Source organism: Pristiophorus japonicus, chromosome 1, assembly GCF_044704955.1.
Source record: "Pristiophorus japonicus isolate sPriJap1 chromosome 1, sPriJap1.hap1, whole genome shotgun sequence".
NCBI lineage: Eukaryota > Metazoa > Chordata > Chondrichthyes > Pristiophoridae > Pristiophorus > Pristiophorus japonicus.
Genome location: NC_091977.1, coordinates 407,538,606 through 407,560,367, shown reverse-complemented (window position 1 = coordinate 407,560,367; position 21,762 = coordinate 407,538,606). Strand labels below are relative to the sequence as shown.

Genomic DNA, 21,762 nt, shown 5'->3' with positions numbered 1-21,762 from the left:
AAAAACTCTTTAAAGTACTCATGGTTTTTGTTTTTTCTCCACGTGACATTTCACGCCACAAGCCTTCCACATATTATAATGGCCTCCTGTCTCGTGATCCAAAATCTTCCAAGATCAATACCATATTTGAGATTGCTCACTCAGATGCTAATATGAGTAAGTTTAGGGAAACCAATAAGTTAGTGTAATTGTGATCTGCACTAATATAATCATAGAAACTTTAATTGAAGACAATTTGCCTTTCATGCTGTGACAGTGAACTGCCATACTTGTACTGGGTTCTGTCCAGAACACCTGATCTATGTCCATCAGTTCATAGAGCTAGGTATCAGTGCTGCCCACTACTGGCCACAGGTTATCTTCCTCTACTTCCTCCGACTGTTTTGAGCTTCATATCAAAGGGCAAGGCATTGAAGGTAGAATTCTGCCCATCAATTAGCGAACACAGCACAGATCGGATATTAAACCTAGGATTTGTTGGTCTACATGTGCAAAGTGTCCTTTTCATTAAGTGTGCTGAAATGCAATGGCAGAATAATAAAGTTGCACAGCATTTAGGTACTTCTATGTAAAATAATGACACCCAGCTCTACCTCACCACCACTTCTCTTGACCCCTCCACGGTCTCAAAATTGTTAGACTGTTTGTCCGATATCCAGTACTGAATGAGCAGAAATTTTCTCCAATTGAATATTGGGAAGACCGTAGCCATTGTCCTTCGTCCTATGTTCCTAGCCACCGACTCCATCCCCTCTCCCTAGCATTTATTTGTCTGAGGCTGAACCAGACTGTTTGCAACCATATTTGACCCCGACATGAGTTTCCGACCACATATTCACGGCATAACTAAAACTGCCTATTTCCACCTCCGTAATATTGCCCGTCTCCGCCCCTGCCTCAGCTCATCTGTTGCTGAAACACTCATCCATGCCTTTGTACTTCTAGACTTCAATACTCCAGTGCACTCCTGGCTGGCCTCCCACATTCTACCCTACGTAAACTTGGTCATCCAAAATTCAGCTGCCTATGTCCAAACTCGCACCAAGTCCCATTCACCCATCATCCCTGTGCTCACTGACTTACATGGCTCCCGGTTAAGCAGCGCCTCGATTTCAAAATTCTCATCCTTGTTTACAAATCCCTCCATGGCCTTGCCCCTCCCTATCTCTGCAATCTCCTTCAGCCTCACAGCCCCACCCTCACTCCCCCTCCCCCCCCCCCCCCCGAGATATCTGCACTGCTCAAATTCAGCCCTCTTAAGCATCCCTGATTGTAACTGCTCCCTGGGCCCTAAGCTCTGGAACTCCCTCCCTAAACCTCTCTGCCTCTACCTCTCTTTCCTCCTTTAAGTCCTCCTTAAAACCTAGCTCTTTGACCAAGCTGGTCATCTGTAATTTCTTGTGTGGCTTGGTGTCTTTTTTTTTGTCTTGTAACGCTCATGTGAAGTGCCTTGGGACGTTTTACTATGTTAAAGGTGCTATATAAATACAAGTTGTTGTTGAGTAGAGCAATCCTAATATTACTAAATATGAAAGAGCCATTTTTACCATTTTCAATCACCTAAGTAGATTACTTGAAAGTAAAGGGCAGGGAATTATTTCTGTAAGAGATATTAGTTGAGTTTTATTTGAAGGCAGACTACCCATGTTCAGAATTGGCAGCTACCTGAATCAGGTTTTTTGATGCATTTTTCTTGAGACCTTTTTTTTGTCATGGAGGCCAGTGAGCTTTAATTGTTGGTTATAGATTTCTCACGATAATACTAGAAATTAGATCCATTATTATAACACATCAATAATTTAACCAAATTTTAAGATTGACCACCACCTTAAATGCTGACAGACTTATGAATCATCATCATCATAGGCGGTCCCTCGAATGAGATGACTTGCTTCCACGAGCTCACTGGTGTTTCAACGAAAGACCCGATGTTCCAGTCCTGCGCTCCAATTGAGGGGGTGGAAGGTGCCTGTCATGAATTGTTTTTAACGTGTGGTGACCGTTGCACACCAGCCACCACATGGGTTTGACAGAGCTAGACCTTTATCCAGTGGCAAGGGTTGACCAGGACGACTGGAGACCTGCTCTGCTACATGGACCTAGTGCGCACACATATCGCAGTGTGGGCTGGCCCGTGCTGCCCCTGGGACCTGTACTCTCATTTGTCACATCTCCGCCACAATCTCTCGCCGCTCCTCCGCCAAATTTCATGAGACGGATGGTATAATTGAAGCGTTTGCTGCACTGCGTGGGAGTCCTGTCTTGAATGGAGGTGCCTGAAACCTCCTCTGCAATCTCGCTCCATGCATTGCGTACACCTCGTCGGGATAAATCCGTCTCCTCCTGCCCTCGACACCTTGCATGAGGGTCTCCAGCTTGGCGTCAGTAGCGCGGCTTGCCCGCCTTAGTCCACTAGCACCAGCCATCCTGTAACTCGACTCATTCCCTCCCTTATGAATAACAGGTTGGCAACTACCGTATATTAGGTTATTCCCCCTGTTTTGTGATTGAAAGCCCCTTAATGGAGAACCGGTATTTTCCTTTTTTTTGTTTATTTGCCTTTGACTACATAACTCGTCATGGCGTTCTGAAAAATAATTCCTTCTGTGAAGACTTTGAGGCTTTGCATTAATATGATTAGGCACGTATGAATGTGTATTTCTGTACCCTTTTATTCTAATACATTCTAGAGGAATTAAAACATTCTCCCACCACAGGATAGTACAATTCAGCTGTTATTGCTTCTAGCATCAATTTATAAATGTATAATATGTAGTAATGGAATATTTCATAGTTTTGCTTGGTTATATGGACTCATTCAATCCTAGTTTTTTTCCCCCCCTCTGTTCAGTTCTTACCTTCATTGTCAGTGGACCACAGTGGAGCAGCTGGCAAAGGACAAGAGAATTCATCAGAAGATTAAACGCTTCAAAGCAAAGCAGGCACAAATGAATAAATTTCTCACTGAGGTCAGCAATTGCTCCATTTTTATAGAAGATCAGTTGATCTACCATGGTGTTGCTCAGAGATTAAACATTTTTATAAAACTCTTATTTTTAACTTCTCCATTCTTAAGTTCGTTGTCTTCCATTCACTCACTCATACATTTTTCTTTGTCAGTATCTTTATCCCTAATTTTCTATTTATTTAGAAATATAGAAACATAGAAAATAGATGCAGGAGTAGGCCATTCGGCCCTTCGAGTCTGCACCACCATTCAATAAGATCATGGCTGATCATTCATCTCAGTACCCCTTTCCTGCTTTCTCTCCATACCCCTTCATCTCTTTAGCCTTAAGGGCCATATCCAACTCCCTCTTGAATATATCTAACGAACTGGCATCAACAGTGCTCTGCGGAAGAGAATTCCACAGGCTAACAACTCTGAGTGAAGAAGTTTCTCCTCATCTCAGTCTTAAATGGCTTACCCCTTATCCTTGGACTGTAACCCCTGGTTCTAGACTCCCCCAACATCGGGAATATTCTTCCTGCATCTAACCTGTCCAGTCCCGTCAGAATTTTGTGTGTTTCTATGAGATCCCCTCTCATTCATCTAAACTCCAGTGAATACAGGCCCAGTCGATCCAATCTCTCCTCGTCAGTATGCCGGGAATCAGTCTGGTGAACCTTCGCTGCACTCCCTCAATAGCAAGGATGTCCTTCCTCAGATTAGGAGACCAAAACTGAAAATATTCCAGGTGAGGCCTTACCAAGGCCCAGTACAGCTGCAGCAAGACCTTCCTGCTCCTATACTCAAATCCCCTAGCTATGAAGGCCAACATGCCATTTGCCTTCTTCACCGCCTGCTGTACCTGCATGCCAACCTTCAATGACTGATGTACCATGACACCCAGGTCTCGTTGCACCTCCCTTTTTCCTAATCTGCCGCCATTCAGATAATATTCTGCCTTCGTGTTTTTGCCACCAAAGTGGATAACCTCGCATTTATCCACATTATACTGCATCTGCCATGCATTTGCCCATTCATCTAACCTGTCCAAGTCACCCTGCAGCCTCTTAGCATCCTCCTCACAGCTCGCATCGCCACCCAGCTTAGTGTCATCTGCAAACTTGGAGATATTGCTCTCAATTCCTTCATCCAAATCATTGATGTATATTGTAAATAACTGGGGTCCCAGCACTGAGCCCTGCGGCACCCCATTAGTCACTGTCTGCCATTCTGAAAAGGACCCGTTTATCCTGACTCTCTGCTTCCTGTCTGTTCTCTATCCACGTCAATACATTATTCCCAATACCATGTGCTTTAATTTTGCACACCAATCTCTTGTGTGGAACCTTGTCAAAGCCTTTTGAGAGTCGAAATACACCACATCCACTGGTTCTCCCTTGTCCACTCTACTAGTTACATCCTCAAAAAAATTCTAGAAGATTTGTCAAGCATGATTTCCCTATCACTGCTTTCCAAATGCGCTGCTGTTTCATCTTTAATAATTGATTCCAATATTTTCCCCACTACTGATGTCAGGCTAACCGGTCGATAATTCCCCGTTTTCTCTCTCCGTCCTTTTTTAAAAAGTGGTGTTACATTAGCTACCCTCCAGTCCATAGGAACTAATCCAGAGTCGATAGACTGTTGGAAAATGACCACCAATGCATCCACTATTTCTAGGGCCACTTCCTTAAGTACTCTGGGATCCAGCCTATCAGGCCCTGGGGATTTATTAGCCTTCAATCCCATCAATTTCCCTAACACAGTTTCCTGACTAATAAGGCTTTCCTTCAGTTCCTCCTTCTCGCTAGACCCTCTGTCCCCTAGTATTTCCGGAAGGTTATTTGTGTCTTCCTTCGTGAAGACAGAGCCAAAGTATTTGTTCAATTGGTCTGCCATTTCTTTGTTCCCCATTATAAATTCACCTGATTCTGACTGCAAGGGACCTACGTTTGTCTTCACTAATCTTTTTCTCTTCACATATTTCCCCTGCCTCTTTAAGTAAGTTTGTTACATCTTCTCTCCATCTGTTGTCTATTATCTTCCGTTTGTTTTACTTGCCCTTTGTTCACGTGTCCACATTTGCGCTCTCGTGCGATCACTTGTACCTTCCCTCTGTCTCTCATTCCTTCTCTCTGTTTGTCTCTCTCTCTCCCGCTCCCTCTGCCTGCCTCTCTCCTCCCTCCCTCTCTCATCAGAACAAAAAAATTAAGGTAGCCTATGCAGCCATTCGAGTCCGCTCCACCAATCAGTAAGATCATGGCTAAACTTCTACATCAACTCCACTTTCTTGCCCCATCCCCATATCCCCTAATGCCTAAAAAATCTATCACTCTCAGTCTTCAATATACTTATCGACTAAGCATCCGCAGCCCTGTTGGATGGCAAATTCCGAAGATTCACAACCCTCTGAGTGAAGACATTTCTCCTCATCTCAGTCCTAAATGCCCAACCCATTTTTCTGAGTCTGACCCCAGTTTGAGACTCTCCAGCCAGAGGAAACAACTTCTCTGCATCTATCCTGTCAAACGCTCAAGAATTTTATATGTTTGAATGAGATCACCTCTCATTCTTCTAAACTCCAGAGAATATAGGCCCATTCTACTCCATCTCTCTTCCTCTCATCCAAGGATTCAATCCATTGGACCTTCACTGCACCCCGTCCAAGGCAAGTAAGGAGACCAAAACTGTACAACGTACTCCAGGTGTGATTGCGCCAAAGCTCTGTATAATTACAGCAAGAGTTCCTTAGTTTTATATTCTAATCCCCTTGCAATAAAGGTTAACATACAATTTGCTTTCCTAATTGCTTGCATGTACAAAGACCCTCTGCATACCAACATTTACTTGTCTCTCACCATTGAAAAAATATTCTGCCTTTCCAATCTTCCTAACAAAGGGGATAATTTCCCATTTTCCCATATTATACACTCTGCAACCGTCTTGCCCAAACACTTAACCAGTCTATATCCCTTTGCAGCCTCTTTACGTCCTCCTCATAGCTTACTTTCACACCTACATATAGCTTTGTATTGTCAGCAAACTTGGATACATTATACTCTGTCCCCTCATCTATGTCACTGATCTAGTCTGTAAATAGCTGAGACTCGAGCACTGATCCTTGCGGCACTCCCTGCCATGTTGAGTATGACCCATTTATTCATACTCTTTTCTGTCCATTAATCAATCTTCAATCCATGCTAATATATTACCCATGTGCCATTAGCCCAAATCTTGACTAACAATCTCTTATGTGAAACCGGATTGAATGCCTTCTGAAAATCCAAATATACTGCATTCACTGGTTCCCTCTTATCTACCCTGCTAGTTACACCCTCAAAAAAAACTCCAATAGAGAAATCATCTGTGATAAATCTTTCATAAAACCATGTTGACTCTGCCTAATCTTAGTGCAATTTTCCAATTGCCTTGTTACCACGTCCTTTAAGAGTGGATTCTAGCATTTTCCCTACTCATGATGTCAGACTAACTGGCCTTTAGCTCTCTGTTTTGTGTCTCCTTTTTTGAATAGTAGGGTTATATTTGCTACCTTCCAATCCACCGCGATCTTTCCAGAATCTAGCCACCTCTTATAAAACCCATGGGTGTAAGTCATCATCTCCCTCCCTCCCTCTGCTTGCCCCTCTCCTCCCTCCCTCTGCCTGCCCCTCTCCTCCCTCCCTCCCTCTGCCTGCCCCTCTCCTCCCTCCCTCTGCCTGCCCCTCTCCTCCCTCCCTCCCTCTGCCTGCCCCTCTCCTCCCTCCCTCCCTCTGCCTGCCCCTCTCCTCCCTCCCTCCCTCTGCCTGCCCCTCTCCTCCCTCCCTCCCTCTGCCTGCCCCTCTCCTCCCTCCCTCCCTCTGCCTGCCCCTCTCCTCCCTCCCTCCCTCTGCCTGCCCCTCTCCTCCCTCCTTCCCTCTGCCTGCCCCTCTCCTCCCTCCCTCCCTCTGCCTGCCCCTCTCCTCCCTCCCTCCGCCTGCCCCTCTCCTCCCTCCCTCCCTCCGCCTGCCCCTCTCCTCCCTCCCTCCCTCCGCCTGCCCCTCCCCTCCCTCCCTCCCTCCGCCTGCCCCTCCCCTCCCTCCCTCCCTCCCTCCGCCTGCCCCTCCCCTCCCTCCCTCCCTCCGCCTGCCCCTCCCCTCCCTCCCTCTTCCCCCCCCCCCCCATTTCCTCCCTCCCCCCCCTCTTCCTCCCTCCCCCTGCCTGAGCGCCTCCTTGTTCCTTCCCCCTATCCTCCCAGTGGCAGGAATGTGACTCACCTTGGAAAGTGAAAATGTGGATGTGTAACACACGATGCAGCAGTAATGTGCAATCCACTCCATCTTTCCCTCCCATCTTGAGTACAGATTGAATCAATAAGTTCTTCAATGTGTTCATGCCTCCCATTTTTCCCACAACTTCAGTGTATCTAATCAGGTTTCTGTCTGTCATAGCACTGAAACAACCCTAATCAAAGTCATAAATGAACATCCTCTGTGACTACCTGTTTGTTACCTTTGGAGTCCCTCCAAGGATTTTTCCTTGGCCCTCTTCTTTTCCTCATCTACTTGCTACTTCTTGCCGATGTCATCCAAAGACACGGAGTCAGGTTCCCCGTGTACGCAGACAACATCCAGTTCTATCACTGCACCACCTGTCGTGACCCCTCCACTGCCTCTGTGTCGTCAGATTATTTGTCTTGACATCGTCTTTGATGAGCCGCAGTTTTCTGGCGTTAAATATTCAGAAGCCCGAAGTTGTCGGCTTAGGCCCATGTCACATACTTCGTATCCTTGCCACCGATTCTATCCCCATCTCCAGCCACTGTCTCTGGTTAAATCAAACTGTTTGTAACCTCGGTGTCCTATTCGACCCCATATCTTAACCTCATATCATCATCTTCACAAAGGCTGCATATTCCCATAATATCGACCACCTCTGTCCCTAACTCAGCCCATCTGCTGCTGAACTACTCATTCATGCCGTTATCACCTTCAGACTCATTTGTTCCAATAATCCCCTCACCGACCACCTATCCTCCGCCCTCTATCAACATCAGCTCAGTCAAAACACTGTCCTTCCCTAAACTTCTCCACCTCTCTTCCTTTAAGACCCTGCCCAATCTTTTTGGCCCACCTCTCTTCTATCTCCTTCAGTTCAGATGTTTTTCTGCACTTCTGTGACGCACCTTGGCACCTTGGGGAGTTTTTCTACTTTAAGGGCATTACATAAATACAAGTTGTATTGCAAAAGTTACAGCAATCTTGTGAGCTTGCTATCTGTGCCGTCTCCAGGTTTCATGCATGATATCAGATCGCCTTTATTAAATGTATTTCTATTGCATATTTAGTAATGGTACCAGTGTTCTGGTTTTACTCTTCTCCACATAAGAGTACACTTTGCCACTGTCCCTGTATGCTTCTATAACAATAGCGATGACTGCTGGTGGCGGGAAGCATAGCCTGGAGTGTGCCAAGTTATAGCAAAAAAAAAAAGTGTAGAGAAAAAGATATGTTACTGTGATTGTATATATCTGAATCTTTCTGTCAAACATAATTGGTCATTTTGTGAATAAACCGATCAGAATGGACAAGTTTCTGGGGTCTATTCAATCCTAGTTACATCGGCCCAGATTTTGCAGGGATAATGACAGCGAACTGTTAGCATTTGCCGTAATTACCCCTCTGAAACTGACTAACTTCAGGATGTAACGGATGCATAGCTAAACGCGGAAATCCTGAAATTGCGGTCAGTCATTTCCTGCTCCACTGTGGAACTCCTAATAGCCGGCAACCAGTGAAATCAGTTGAACTGATGAAAACTGAGTTTTTCCGATCTAATTACGCATGTTAAACACCCCATTAAAAATTAAGCCTTGTTGGAAGGTGTAACTGAGGTTTTGACGGCATATTGATAAAAAAAATTACTGGATTTTTAAAACCAAAATATTTTAAAGTTTGATATTTCGGTGGGGGGGGAGCTCAGGAGGAGCTCGGTGGGCGGGGTGAGGAGGAGGAGCTCGGTGGGCAGGGTGAGGAGGAGGAGGAGCTCGGTGGGCGGGGTGAGGAGGAGGAGGAGCTCGGTGGGCAGGGTGAGGAGGAGGAGGAGCTCGGTGGGCGGGGGGAGGAGGTGGGCGGGGGGGGGGGAGGAGGAGCTCGGTGGGCGGGGGGAGGAGGAGGAGCTCTAAAGCGGGGGGAGGAGGAGAAGGAGCTCGGTGGGCAGAGGAGGAGGAGCTCGGTGGGCGGGGGGAGGAGGAGGAGGAGCTCGGTGGGCGGGGGGGAGAGGAGGAGCTCGGTGGGCGGGGGGAGGAGGAGGAGGAGCTCGGTGGGCGGGGGAGGAGGAGGAGCTCGGTGGGCGGGGTGAGGAGGAGGAGGAGCTCTGTGGGGGGGAGGGAGGAGGAGGAGGAGCTCGTGGGGGGGGGCGAAGAGAGGAGGAGGAGCGAGGGGGAGGAGGAGCGAGGGGGCGGGGGGAGAGGAGGAGGAGCGCGGGGGGAGGGAGGAGGAGGAGCTCGGTGGGGAGGGAAGAGGAGGAGCTTGGGGTGTGGGGGGGGCGGGGACGAGGAGCTCCGTGGATCCGGGGGGTGGGAGCTTGGGAACGAGGTGGGAAGGTCAATGGTTGGGGGGGGCATTGCATAAGAGCACGGAGGGAACAGTGGGGATGGGTGTAGAATGTGATCTAGATGGGAAGACAGATCCCGTTCTCCCCTCTCAAGACGTGGATCACATTCTTTCAACCGGATGGACCCACACTGAGTAGGTGAATGGCTTTTCCCCATTTTGTACTTGCTGGTGTGTCAGAGGTTGGACACGCACAGAGACAATAATGGCCTAGTGGTATCACGTAACATTCGTAACAAAATAGATGAGTTGACGGCACAAATAGATACAAATGGGTATGTGGGCAAAGGTGCGGCGTATGAGGATATGGGGCCCAGAAGAGCCGAGGGCCCAGGGGCAGCACGGGCCAGCCCACACTGTGATATGTGTGCGCACTAAGTCTGTGCGGCAGAGCAGGTCTCCAGTCGTCCTGGTTAACCCTTGCCACTGGATAAAGATCTAGCTCTGTCACACCCGTGTGGTGGCTGATGTGCAACAGTCACCACACGTTAAAAAAAATCTATGCACAGGCATCTTCCACCCCTTCAATTGGAGTTCAAGACTGGAACATCAGGTCCTTCATTGAAACATCTGTGAACTCTTGTGGAAGCAAGTCATCCTCGTTTGAGGGATCTCCTATGATGATGATGCACAGAGACTCCACATGCACGGAACCTTCATTCCAGAATTGAAGAATTTTTATCACTTCCAGAAAGAAAAAATACATAACTCCAAAATGTTAACTAACCCACGAATTAGAGTCTAGGGTCTTTTACTTTACCAGCCAAGGACAACTATAAATTACAATCGCAGAATACTAAGTAACAGGATCTTCATAAAGCTAGCTATACTTCCACTTTCTGTAGGCTCACTGGCAAGAGTGGATCAAATTACACATTGCAGGGTTGTCGACAGTAGGCAGGATCAAATTGCACATTCCAGACAAACTGTTTGGTTCCTGTTGAGAACAAGACACACCTATCAGAAATCTGGTGTTGCAAATAGACACAGCCAAATTTAAAAATAAATACATTGAATCAGTTCTTTTTATTTTCTGGTTTGCTGTCGGGTGAGAATTCTTCAATGTGACTGGCTGCTTAGACAGTTTGGTGACATCACTACTGCTCTGTACTCGGGATACCCTTTTGACAGTGCTACAATCAATTTAACGTCGAGAAACCTAAAGTTTTGGCCACAGATCTCAAGATCTTTGTGGACAGATTTCTTCGAGATCAGCAAATTCTGCGCCATCGTTTCTTCAATTTTGTCTTGTTGCAAGTATTCACACTATTGAATAAACAATGAAAATGCTTATATTTGTGAAGCACAATGTGAAAAGCTGTATTGTTATGCGTGACTAATCAGGAGTGACTATTTGCTGTCGGAGCAGGCGCTGTTATGAAGTTTTTAATAATACTCTGGACTAGCTAATATTTTTGAAAGGGTGCAACATTGTTTTTTGTTTTTCACTGGGTTGGTTTCCATAAAATGATTTGAAGTTCTTCCCTCTATTCATAGTGTGATTGTGTTGTATCATTTTGGGTTAAGAAAAATATATGGGCCTGAAATTTGCGGTCAGCGGTGAAGTGATGGCGATCACTGCTGACCTCGAAGAAAACTGCCCACAAAGACTTTCGTACAGTTCGGGAAGCCTGCTCATTAACTATCTATTGTATTTTATGCTCATGCTTTTGTCATAGTTACTATCTGTATCGTTAGTCGCAGTAATTATACTTTTTATGACGCCTTCCTCCGTTTCCTGTTACAAGTAATTTTTATAAGCTTCATTATGAAATTTAACGGAGGCATTAGACTTGGAATTAATTTCAGATGTGAAAATTATTTTCTATGTAGTGATATTTAAACCATTAACTCTTTTCTATGTAGTGATATTTAAACCATTAACTCTAACATTTCCAGTCGTATAATCAATTACGAGTTCTTTTGGATTTGATGTTAGTGACATTGATTTCTCATTGCTTTTTAAAGAATGCCGAATAGTCAAATGCATAACTTCTTAAATCTTGCTCATTAGTGAGTTGTAATTTCACACCATTTAAAATATTCTTCACATTCTGTGTTTGGAAGGTTTCACACAGTAATGAAGGGGGCTGGTTAATAAAGCCTGAGGAATTTATTTCCTCATGGGGAGTGGTCCCTCTGAATTGTAGCAGTTTAATTAATATGTTCGCAGCACCCTAACTGTTGAAACCTAATGGCAATAGCATAATGAGAAGCAAGAGGTCAACTGTGCTTTTTGTTCCCCCCAATTTTTTTGCAGGTTGAAGATGAGCCTTTTAATCCAGATTATGTAGAAGTCGATCGGATACTTGATGTTTCACATAGCATTGATAAAGATAGTGGAGAGGTAAGAAATATTTTTCTCTGTGCTTTGTGAGCTGCTTATTTTGTGAGAAAACTAGAATTAAAGGTACTTCAAAATGTCAGATACAATATCACTTTATGCATGTTTCATTGTCCAGTTATTAAGTGATTTTGTATGGGGTACAATTTATGGAGTTTAATTGAAATAGCAGCTGTGGAATAAGGAGGCAATTTACCGAATAAGTAGGGTGAAATAAATATTGAATTAATAAAGAGGTACTAAAGTACAAATAGCAATTGTTTTGACTTAAATTTTTTAATGTTTTTGAGCCATGGCCAATTTTGAATAACCTCCTCTTCCACCATCCCAAAAATTAAATTTAAATTCATTACTTCTGTTCTTCTCATAGTTCCCACTTCAGCATCTTTAAAATCCTTAGATGGCTTAGATGAGAATAATTCCTAGCTACCATCCTATTCAGAAATTGAACACTGATACTTATTTTGGCTTCCTGTACATTGGTGGTTCTTTCATCAATTTTAGTCATACGCCATTCTTAAGATTCTGCTGATTGTGGAAGCACTCATGTATTGAAGTATTATTCAAATTCATCCTGTAAATGTGATGGCCAGTCATTCAGCATCCATAGTTTGGGTTGACTACTTGAGTTGTGCGAATGGCAGCCTGTTTTCCAGTAACAATTCGATAACCCAAACTGCTACACTTAATAAATTAAGACAATTGTATGTCTTGAGCTGTTGAGTTTAAAATACAGCATAACCAGAGCTTCTGATAATTTGATGTATGGAGATCATTCTATAAATGTTACATTAAAGGAGCATTGCATTATGAAATACTGTATTATTGAAAAAAATTCACAATTGTGACATTTGGGAAACTTTTGTTTAATTTTACCCACCTTGTTCAGTGGATAACTACACCACATGGTTTAACATTAGCTCCATATAGAACAGGAAGATCTTGTGTTTAGTCACTTGTGCTGAATTCAGATGATTTCACCTGGACAAAGAGTAGGTTTGTTACATTTGGCTTCAATGCCCTCATTTCTAGGGATGGGAAAAAAATTGGACAGGTTTGCTGCCTCTGATTGCTATCCAGTGAGTTTGGTTAGAAGTGCAGATGCGGGGGCCAAAAGTAGCAATGATCTGGTGGAGCTGTGATTGACTCACTTTGATATCCATGATCAGGCATGAAGAATCGGCACTCGGGCAAGGTGCTAGAGGTTGTTGTGGAGCACAATATGTTGCCTTCAGGATAAGTAGTGGGAGGAATTCAGGGGAAAATAAATTCTAAACTGTTATATTGCTAAAACAATGGGGATATTGTATATAGATACACAAATAAGCAAAATTAGCAAGTACCTTGTATACAAAGAAATGCAAATATAAAATTTCATGAATGAGCGCATAACTGGCATGAAGTTAAAACTTGAGAGAAACTTAAAATCACTAGTACATGCAAATAAGATTGAAAACTGAGATCAGAAAGGTACATTATAGAGTTGAGAGCAGCTACATTGCAATGTGGTTTCCTGAAAAAGGCACTTCTGCTGAGAAATATGATTGAGAAATGTAATTTTCAAACAAAAACTCATACCAGAACTGTGAAATCAATCTCGAAACTTTAATTTATTCAATCATTCAATCCCTATGGATAGATGACTAGGCTATCATATCGAAACAGTCGTAAAAGGACAAAACGCTAAAAGAGCAATTATTAGAGTTCAACAGTCATTTATTCTGGAACCCTTGTTTACACTATGCCAAGCTATGTGACCAAGTAAGAAATCCAAAGGGGATAAAAGAATCAAAAAATATCCAGACTAATTAACTGGATGGGCTATGAAAGGGCAGATGAAGAAAAGTCTGAGGGAAGATTTGACCCAATACTTTGAAGTGTGAGTATCGAGGTAGAGGACAGATTGAAAATTCTCAAGAGAAATGTTAGATTATCTACTTTCATTATGGTTTGTCTTATTCTTTATAGAATAATAGAAGTTAAAGCACAGAATAAGGCTATTTGATCCATAATAGAAACACAGAAATTTACAACGCAGAAGGAGGCCATTTCGGCCCATCGTGTCCGTGCCGGCCAACAAAGAGCTGCACGGCCCTCGGTCAGCAGCCCTAAAGGTTACATATAAACCTATGAACAATGGCGGAAAGGTAAAGAGCACCCAGCCCAACCAGTCCGCCTCACACAAGTGCGACACCCCTTAAACATTCTACACTCCACCCCAACCGGAGCCATGTGATCTCCTGGGAGAGGCAAAAACCAGATTAAAAACCCAGGTCAATTGGGAAAAATAAATCTGGGAAAATTTCTCCCCGACCCATCCAGGCAATCGAAACTAGTCCAGGAGATCACCCTGGCCGTATTTGATTCCCTGTAGTATTTGCGCTAGCCAACGAGAGGTTATCCAGTCTAATCCCAATTCCCAGCGCTAGGTCCGTAACCCTGCAGGTTACGGCACTTCACGTGCCCCTCCAAGCACCTTTTAAATGTGGTGAGGGTTTCTGCATTCACCACCCTTCCAGGCAGTGAGTTCCAGACCCCCACGATCCTCTGCATGAAGAAGCCCCCCCCCCCCCCCCTTAAATCCCTTCTGAACCTTCCACCAGCCACCTTAAAACTATACCCCGTCGTAATAGACCCCTCCATCAATGGAAATAGGCCCTTGCTATCTATTATATCCAGGCCCCTCAAAATTTTGTACACCTCAATGAGGTCTCCTCTCAACCTCCTCTCTCCCAATGAGAACAAACCCAAACTATCCAATCTGTCCTCATAGCTAAGATTCTCCATTCTAGGCAGCATCCTAGTAAATCTCCTCTGCACCCTCTCTAGTGCAGTCACATCCTTCCTATAATATGGCGACCAGAACTGCACACAGCACTCCAGCTGCCAGTACTGGCTCTTAAACTGGAGCAATCCTCTCTAATTCTATTCCCTGTTCTTTTCCCTTATCCTTTCATGTTCTTCTTTTTCAAATACCCTACTCAGTTCTCTTTTAAACGATATTACAGTATTTGTCTTAATAGCTATTCCATATTCTAATAACTTGTGTTGGGAAAGAAATTCTTCCAACGTCTCCTCCGTTCTACAGGGCTGTAGTAATACCCGCCCTCCTGTATGGATCTGAGGCATGGACGATGTATAGAAGGCACCTCAAGTCACTGGAGATATATCACCAAAGATGTCTCCGCAAGATTCTGGAAATCTCCTGGGAGGACAGGCGCATCAACATCAGTGTCCTCGTCTAGGCTAAAGTCCCAAGTATTGAAGCACTGACCACACTTGATCAGATTCGCTGGGCAGGCCACATAGTTTGCATGCCAGATTCGAGACTCCCTAAGCAAATGCTTTATGCGGAGCTCCTTCATGGTAAATGAGCCAAAGGTGGGCAGCGGAAACGTTACAAGGACACCCTCAAAGCCTCCCTGGTAAAGTGTGACATCACCACCGACACCTGGGAGACCCTGGCCAAAGACTGCCCGAGGTGGAGAAAGTGCAACCGGGCGGGCATTGAGCTCTTCGAGTCTCAACGCAAAGAGCGTGAAGAGGTCAAGCGCAGGCAGCGGAAGGAGCGTGCGGCAAACCAGCCCCACTGACCCCTTCCCACGACGAATGTATGTCCCACCTGTAACAGGGTCTGTGGCTCTCGTATTGGACTCACTTTGGGAGTGGAAGCAAGTCTTCCTCGATTCCGAGGGACTGCCTATGATGATGATGATGGTGAGTACCAATTCATGAATCTGTACCTCCTCCTTACTGATTTGCTAATCATTGGGAACAATCTTTTACTATTTAACCTCAAAATATTTAACAATTTGAAAACATTGTTAGATCCCTGTAATCTCTTTCAATGAAAAGTTTCAATTTTTCACACCTTCATAAATATAACCTCTCATTTGTGCTTTAATTTTTTGTGATTCTACACTGTTTCCTTTCAATGGGACCAATATTCTTCCTGCAGTGACATGCCTAGAACTGCATGTATTATTCCAAATATAGCTAATTAACGTCTTGTGCAAATTCAACATCATTCCTTTGCTTTTTATATTTAATATTTGTTAATCACAAAATCCCATTTGCCTTTCTCATGGCCTTTTGTACCTGCTCTCTTATCTTCAAAGATCAATGGGGCCAAGTTTCAGCCTGAGTTGCTCCTGTTTTTTTGGAATGGTGTATCTTAGAAATGGTGTATCTTAGAATGGTGTATCTTAGAAATTGCAATTCTCGGCATTTAGTTTGCTCCAGTTCTAGTCAGTTAGAACAGTTTCACTTTGGAACAGAATTTTTTTTTCAAAAGGGGGCGTGTCCGGCCACTTACGCCTGTTTTCAAAGTTTAGGCAGTGAAAACTTACTCCAAACTAACTTAGAATGGAGTAAGTGAAGATTTTTGTACGCTCGAAAAAACCTTGCCTGCACTTTACAAATCAGGCTTAGGTTACAAATTAGGCGTAGGGAATGAGGGGGTGGGGGGAAGAGGGAAGTAATTAAACTCTACAATCATTCAGCAGTCATACTTATACAAATAAAGATCCAACCTAAATAAAAAATTTATATACAAAGCAAAGATTAAATATTCCATGTTCCTACCTGTGTGAAGCAGCAGCAGCCTTCGAGCTGCTGTGCTTCAGGCAAGCATTCCATGCTGAAGACAGGGGTCTCGACGGCAGCCCAACAGCGGCAGCAAGGAGCCTTCGAGCTGCGGTGCTTCAGGCAGGCCTTCCTTCCATCAGTGGCTGGACGGCAGCCGAAGATACAGCAAGCAGCCTTCGAGCTGCGAAGGGGACTGAGGCCATTCGGCCAAGCGATAGGGGTGGCGTCAGTGGCTCGACGGCAGCCGAAGATACAGCAAGCAGCCTTCAAGCTGCGAAGGGGACTGAGGCCATTCGGCCAAGCGATAGGGGTGGCGTCAGTGGCTCGACGGCAGCCGAAGATACAGCAAGCAGCCTTCGAGCTGTGAGGGGGACTGAGGCCATTTGGCCACGGGACAGGGAGAGGCAGCCACATAGACTCTTTTAAACTTAAATTTGCAGAATGGGTGCTGCATTGTCAACACCACGTATTATGCAATGGTTCGCCATCAATTCACTGCATAGGAGAGAATTGATTAGAGCTCACTGCACCAGGAACATCATAGCCCGTAGGTTGATGGGCAGGAGACCTTACCCACGTTGACAATATCGAGTCAGGTGCTCGTACGTGGACATGAGGCTGATTGTGTGAAAAGGCTGCGTTTCCGCTGAGATCTATGATATGCTGAGAGCAGATTTGCAGCCCAGAAGCAGAACACCAACTGCCCTGTCTGTTGCAGTGAAGGTAACAGCTGCACTTTCTTTCTCTGCCTCGGGATCGTTTCAGGCTATAACTGGAGATGTGTGTGCCATCTCTCAACGTGCAATACATGGCTGCATTTACCAGGTCACAGCTGCACTGTATGCGCGAAGGAATGACTTCATCAATTTCCCAATGACCGCACAAGCGATCCATGAGAGGGCTGTGGGCTTCTTCAGGATTGCCGGCTTCCCAAAGGTACAGGGCTGCATTGATTGTACCCACATAGCCTTGCGAGCACCTGTGGAGGATTCTGAGCAGTACCGAAATAGGAAAGATTTCCACTCTATCAATGTGCAGCTCGTGTGTGATGACAAGCAGCGCATCATGTCAGTCGATGCGAGATACCCTGGCAGCACCCACGATGCGTTCATCCTACGCGACAGCGTTATATCTGGCATGTTTGAGCAGCAGCCAGAAGGGCCGAGCTGGCTACTGGGAGACAAAGCGTACGGCCTGACCACCTGGCTCATGACGCCCCTACGTGTGACACGGACAGAAGCTGACCGTCAATACAACATGGCGCACATTGCGACGCGCAGGATTATTGAGAGGACCATTGGCACATTGAAACAGCGATTCCGATGCCTGGACCATTCTGGAGAACAGTTGCTATACTCTCCTCAGATTGTTGGCCACTTCACTGTTGTGTGCTACTTGCTTCATAACTTAGCCATCATGAGGCAGCAGGAGCTGATAGTGGAATCAGAAGACCTACGTGAGGGTCCAGTGCATAATAATATTACGGAAGGGCAGGATGTGGATGATAACGACGATCAGGAAAGCATGCAAGTGCCTGATGCCGGAGCACGAGATCGGAGGAGGGCCGTCCATCGTGCCACTTTAACGATTGCTCGAGCCCTGCGCCAGCAGCTCATCCGTGAACACTTCAACTACTGAGGCCTGAGGGCTCTGCGACCACTGTTGCGCATGGATATGTTTATTCTTTGCAGTTGTTCCGACGTTGTGTTGTGTTGTGTTAATGGAACATGAAACAGTTTTAATGAAAAAATATTTTATTGAAAAGTTAACATCACTGTAATAAAATATTTGTTGTATCAAACTATACTTTTTAATATGACTCTTGAAGATCACTTAAAAACTTTAAGATCACTTATAAACTTGTAAAGATACAAAACAATCTCAATGTGAAAAATCTTACACTCTGACGAACACTTAAACTTCAAGATCACTTTTTAGATGCAAAATTAAATAAGTTACAGAATGTGAGAGGATTTACACTATCAGATCACTTGAAAACCATAAGATCACTTATAAGTTGTAAAGTTACAAAACTTACAAAACAATTTCAATTTGAAAAACGCGACTACAGCTACATCAAGAACAAGAACAAAAGCAGCAAAGAAAGGCTGCAACCATCTCTCATCCATATCTCAGTGAATGTTCACTTCTTCATGGGTGTGTCATTTGATTGGCCGGGCTGTGTGCCCTTATTACAGCAGCTACCTCAACTACGCCCTCCCTGATGGCCTGTGCCGTCAGTTGCACGCCCTCCCTGACGGCCTGTGCCGTCGATTGCACTCCCTCGGACATTCCCTCCCTAAGTTCCCGTGTCATTACTGCTATTCTCCCAACAGGACCGTCAACTCTTCACCCACTGCACTGATGCCACCGATGAGTGATCGGGTAAGCTCATTGGTCTCCATACCCAATGCCACAACCTGAGCCGCAAGTGTTGCACGCTGCATCTCAGGAGAGCATGTCTCCAATCTCCTTCTCCTCTGCCTGGGTCTGTCTCGTGGCATCACTACACTGGGAGGCATGGACGGTGGGACGCTCTGTGTTGCAGACGGCAGTACTAGAGAGAGAAGCTCGGGCTGGGACAGTGGGACGCTCGGTGTTCCAGATGACAGCACTCGAGTGCGAGCCGTGGGCTGGGATGGTGGTTGAATGGGTGTAAACTGCTCCATGATATCAGCAGCAGCACTGGGACCTGCAGCGTCGGAATCAAAACCATAGTAGGTGGAACCAGAACCTATGCGAGTGGGAGGCGCAGGCTCAGACGGTAGTGCACTGACTGTAGAATGCTGCATTATACCAGCAGCACCACTGGGACCCACAACATTGGGATCAAAACCATGGAAGGTAGAACCAAAACCTATGCTAGGGGTTGAAACTCTGATGCCCCTTGATGGGGGCTCATAAACGTTAGTTTGGAAGCTCGCCCCTGCAGACATTTCAGTCCTCTCTGCCGTCATCCAGTCTGGTTCTTCCGCATCTGGTTGTACTGGTTCTTGTTCTGTATCCTCAGGATCCTCAGGGTTGGCAGCAGCAGCAGCATCATCAACATCATCATCATCATGTTCTGCAAAATACCTCAGAACAGTCAAATGTTTAACAGCAAGGGAGGGGGCCGGATGGGTGGCATGAGTATTCTCACACACATAAGGCTAGGCAGCAGGTTGATTTAAAGGGCCACGATGCATTTTCAGGACTTGTCCTCTTCCTTGTGTGCGGGCCCAGCTTGTGCTGTATTGATTGCTTTTCTCCATGTACGACTCACCATAGCAGCTACCCTCTGTTCCAAGGGTGTCAGTGGATGCAGATTGGGCGTGCCTCCTGTCCGAGTTGCCTCCCTTTTGTTGTGGGCCAATTTCTTCTGCAAAGAGTAAAATATAACTTTTTACAGAGTGTGTCAGTCTGCAAGGTGGGACATACAGATAGCCAAGTTGCAATTACGATTACATTAAAAATGGAAAATATTACTTACACTAACTACTTGACCAAGGTCGTGCCATTTCTTTTTACACTGGCTTCCAGATCTCATGGTATGCACCACTGCGCAGTAATCTTCTGCAACTTGGTTCCAGCGTTTCTTCTTTTCTTTTGGTGGCACTTTTATGCGACCTCTGTTGCTGGTATCTAGTTCCTGCCATCTCTGCTCAATTACATTGACTAATATCTCCACTTCCTCATGCAAGAAATTCTTTGTTCTTGGTGGACGTTGATCCATTGCAAAATTGAATTGGCACTCTTATTTCTCAAAACACACAGTCCTTAATTTGCATGCGCCAATGCAGCACCTGTTCTGCAAGTTTAGCAGTAAAAAGCTGCACTCACTGATTTCAGCAGGTGATTTATTCAACAGTGCTGCTAAAAGCACTCCTTCACACAAAAATATCACTAAAATTAAATAACAAGCCTTTCCAGGGGTTCACGAGACAAATCTTCACTTTTTCTCTAGTCCCTTTAAAAATGGCTGAGTGCCAATGTTTATTTCCCACTGCGCGTGCGCGCACGCTCCAACGCGCACACGCAGGTTTGCCGGCACGACGTTGCCTTATTTAAATTAGGCCCGCCCCCCACTGCTTAGGAAATCGGCGCGAGTGTCTGGCCCCGCCCCTCCGCTGTTCTGTGCGCGTCGCGCCAAGCTGCTAAAGACCTCCGAGGAGCTGGAGAATAGGTGAGTTTTTTTTCTGCACACTTTTGAGCGCGAGAAACGGGCGTCCAGCTTGGGGCTGCGCCGTTCTAGGCGCGGCCCGAAACTTGGGTTCAATGTGTCTGCATCCTAGATCTCTGTTCTTCTAGTCTGTTAAGAGTCTTATCGTTTAGGGTTTATTTCCTTTTGCTGTTCTTATTCCAAGATGTAAGACTTGAAAAGAGGGTGCTTATGAATTTTCCCTGTTCAAGTAATAGCATCTTTATTTCGGTCATGTTTATTTTATAACTAAATCCAAAGAATGTGACGGTCATTCCAATAGTGAATTTTTGTTGTTGTTGCCACTTTCCTCTCCCTCTGCTTTGTGTGTGACCAGACAGTGTCAGCAAACTATTCTACCATGGAGGCTGAGCCTGCTTTTGTCCTTGGCTGCTGACTATACAAGCACACTTTCAAATAGAGATCATTGGATCGTTATCAGGAATTATATTCCTGGCTGATTTCTCATCTCCTTAACCCAGAGGCACTAATGCCAGTTGTAACTGCTCTGAAATCACCTAACTTAATATAAACTGGGAATAAAAGGCCCAAGTTTCGGGCCGCGCCTAAAGCGGCGCAGCCCAGATCTGGACGCCCATTTTACGCGCCACAAAGAGCACCTAAAAAAAAAAAACTCACCTATTCTCCGGCTCCCTGCAGGTCCTCTGGAGCTGGGCGCGGCGTAGCATGAGCTGTGGGGGGTGGAGCCAGGTCCCTGCGCTGAAAACAGTGCCGGGACCTCTGCACATGCACGCTACAGTGGGCGCGCATGTGCAGTAGCTCCAGGTGCCCAAAACTGTGGGAGGGGCCCGAAGCACGCAGCCCATAGCCCTGGCCGACTGGACCCAACCTCCGCTCCCCGCCCCCCACCCCCCCCCGGCGACCCAACCTCCGCCCCCCCTCCGCGACTCCCCTCCCCAACCCCCCCCCCCCTCCCAGGAAACGAGACCCGACGCCACTTACCTGTAAATCCAGCCCGAAGTCTTGGGCCCAGCCGTTCAGCCTCCTTCTCCCCCTTTCTCTCTTCCCCCTCTCTCTCTCTCCCTCTCCCCCTCTCCCTCCACCTCCCCCTCCCCCTCCCCCTCCCTCTCTCCCTTCCCCTCCCTCTCTCCCT

The 21,762-nt window shown here is 45.7% G+C and overlaps 1 protein-coding gene across 2 annotated transcripts in view; it reads left to right on the top strand.

The window, feature by feature from the left end:
• chd7 (chromodomain helicase DNA binding protein 7) overlaps positions 1-21,762 on the top strand; it is a 346,350-nt gene that overhangs the window by 204,924 nt on the left and 119,664 nt on the right. For both annotated transcript variants that reach the window (XM_070891933.1, XM_070891925.1), the window contains exons 8-9: positions 2,852-2,969; positions 11,801-11,887. In XM_070891933.1, the coding sequence (XP_070748034.1) occupies positions 2,852-2,969; positions 11,801-11,887 (205 nt within the window). The remainder of the gene's footprint in view (positions 1-2,851; positions 2,970-11,800; positions 11,888-21,762) is intronic.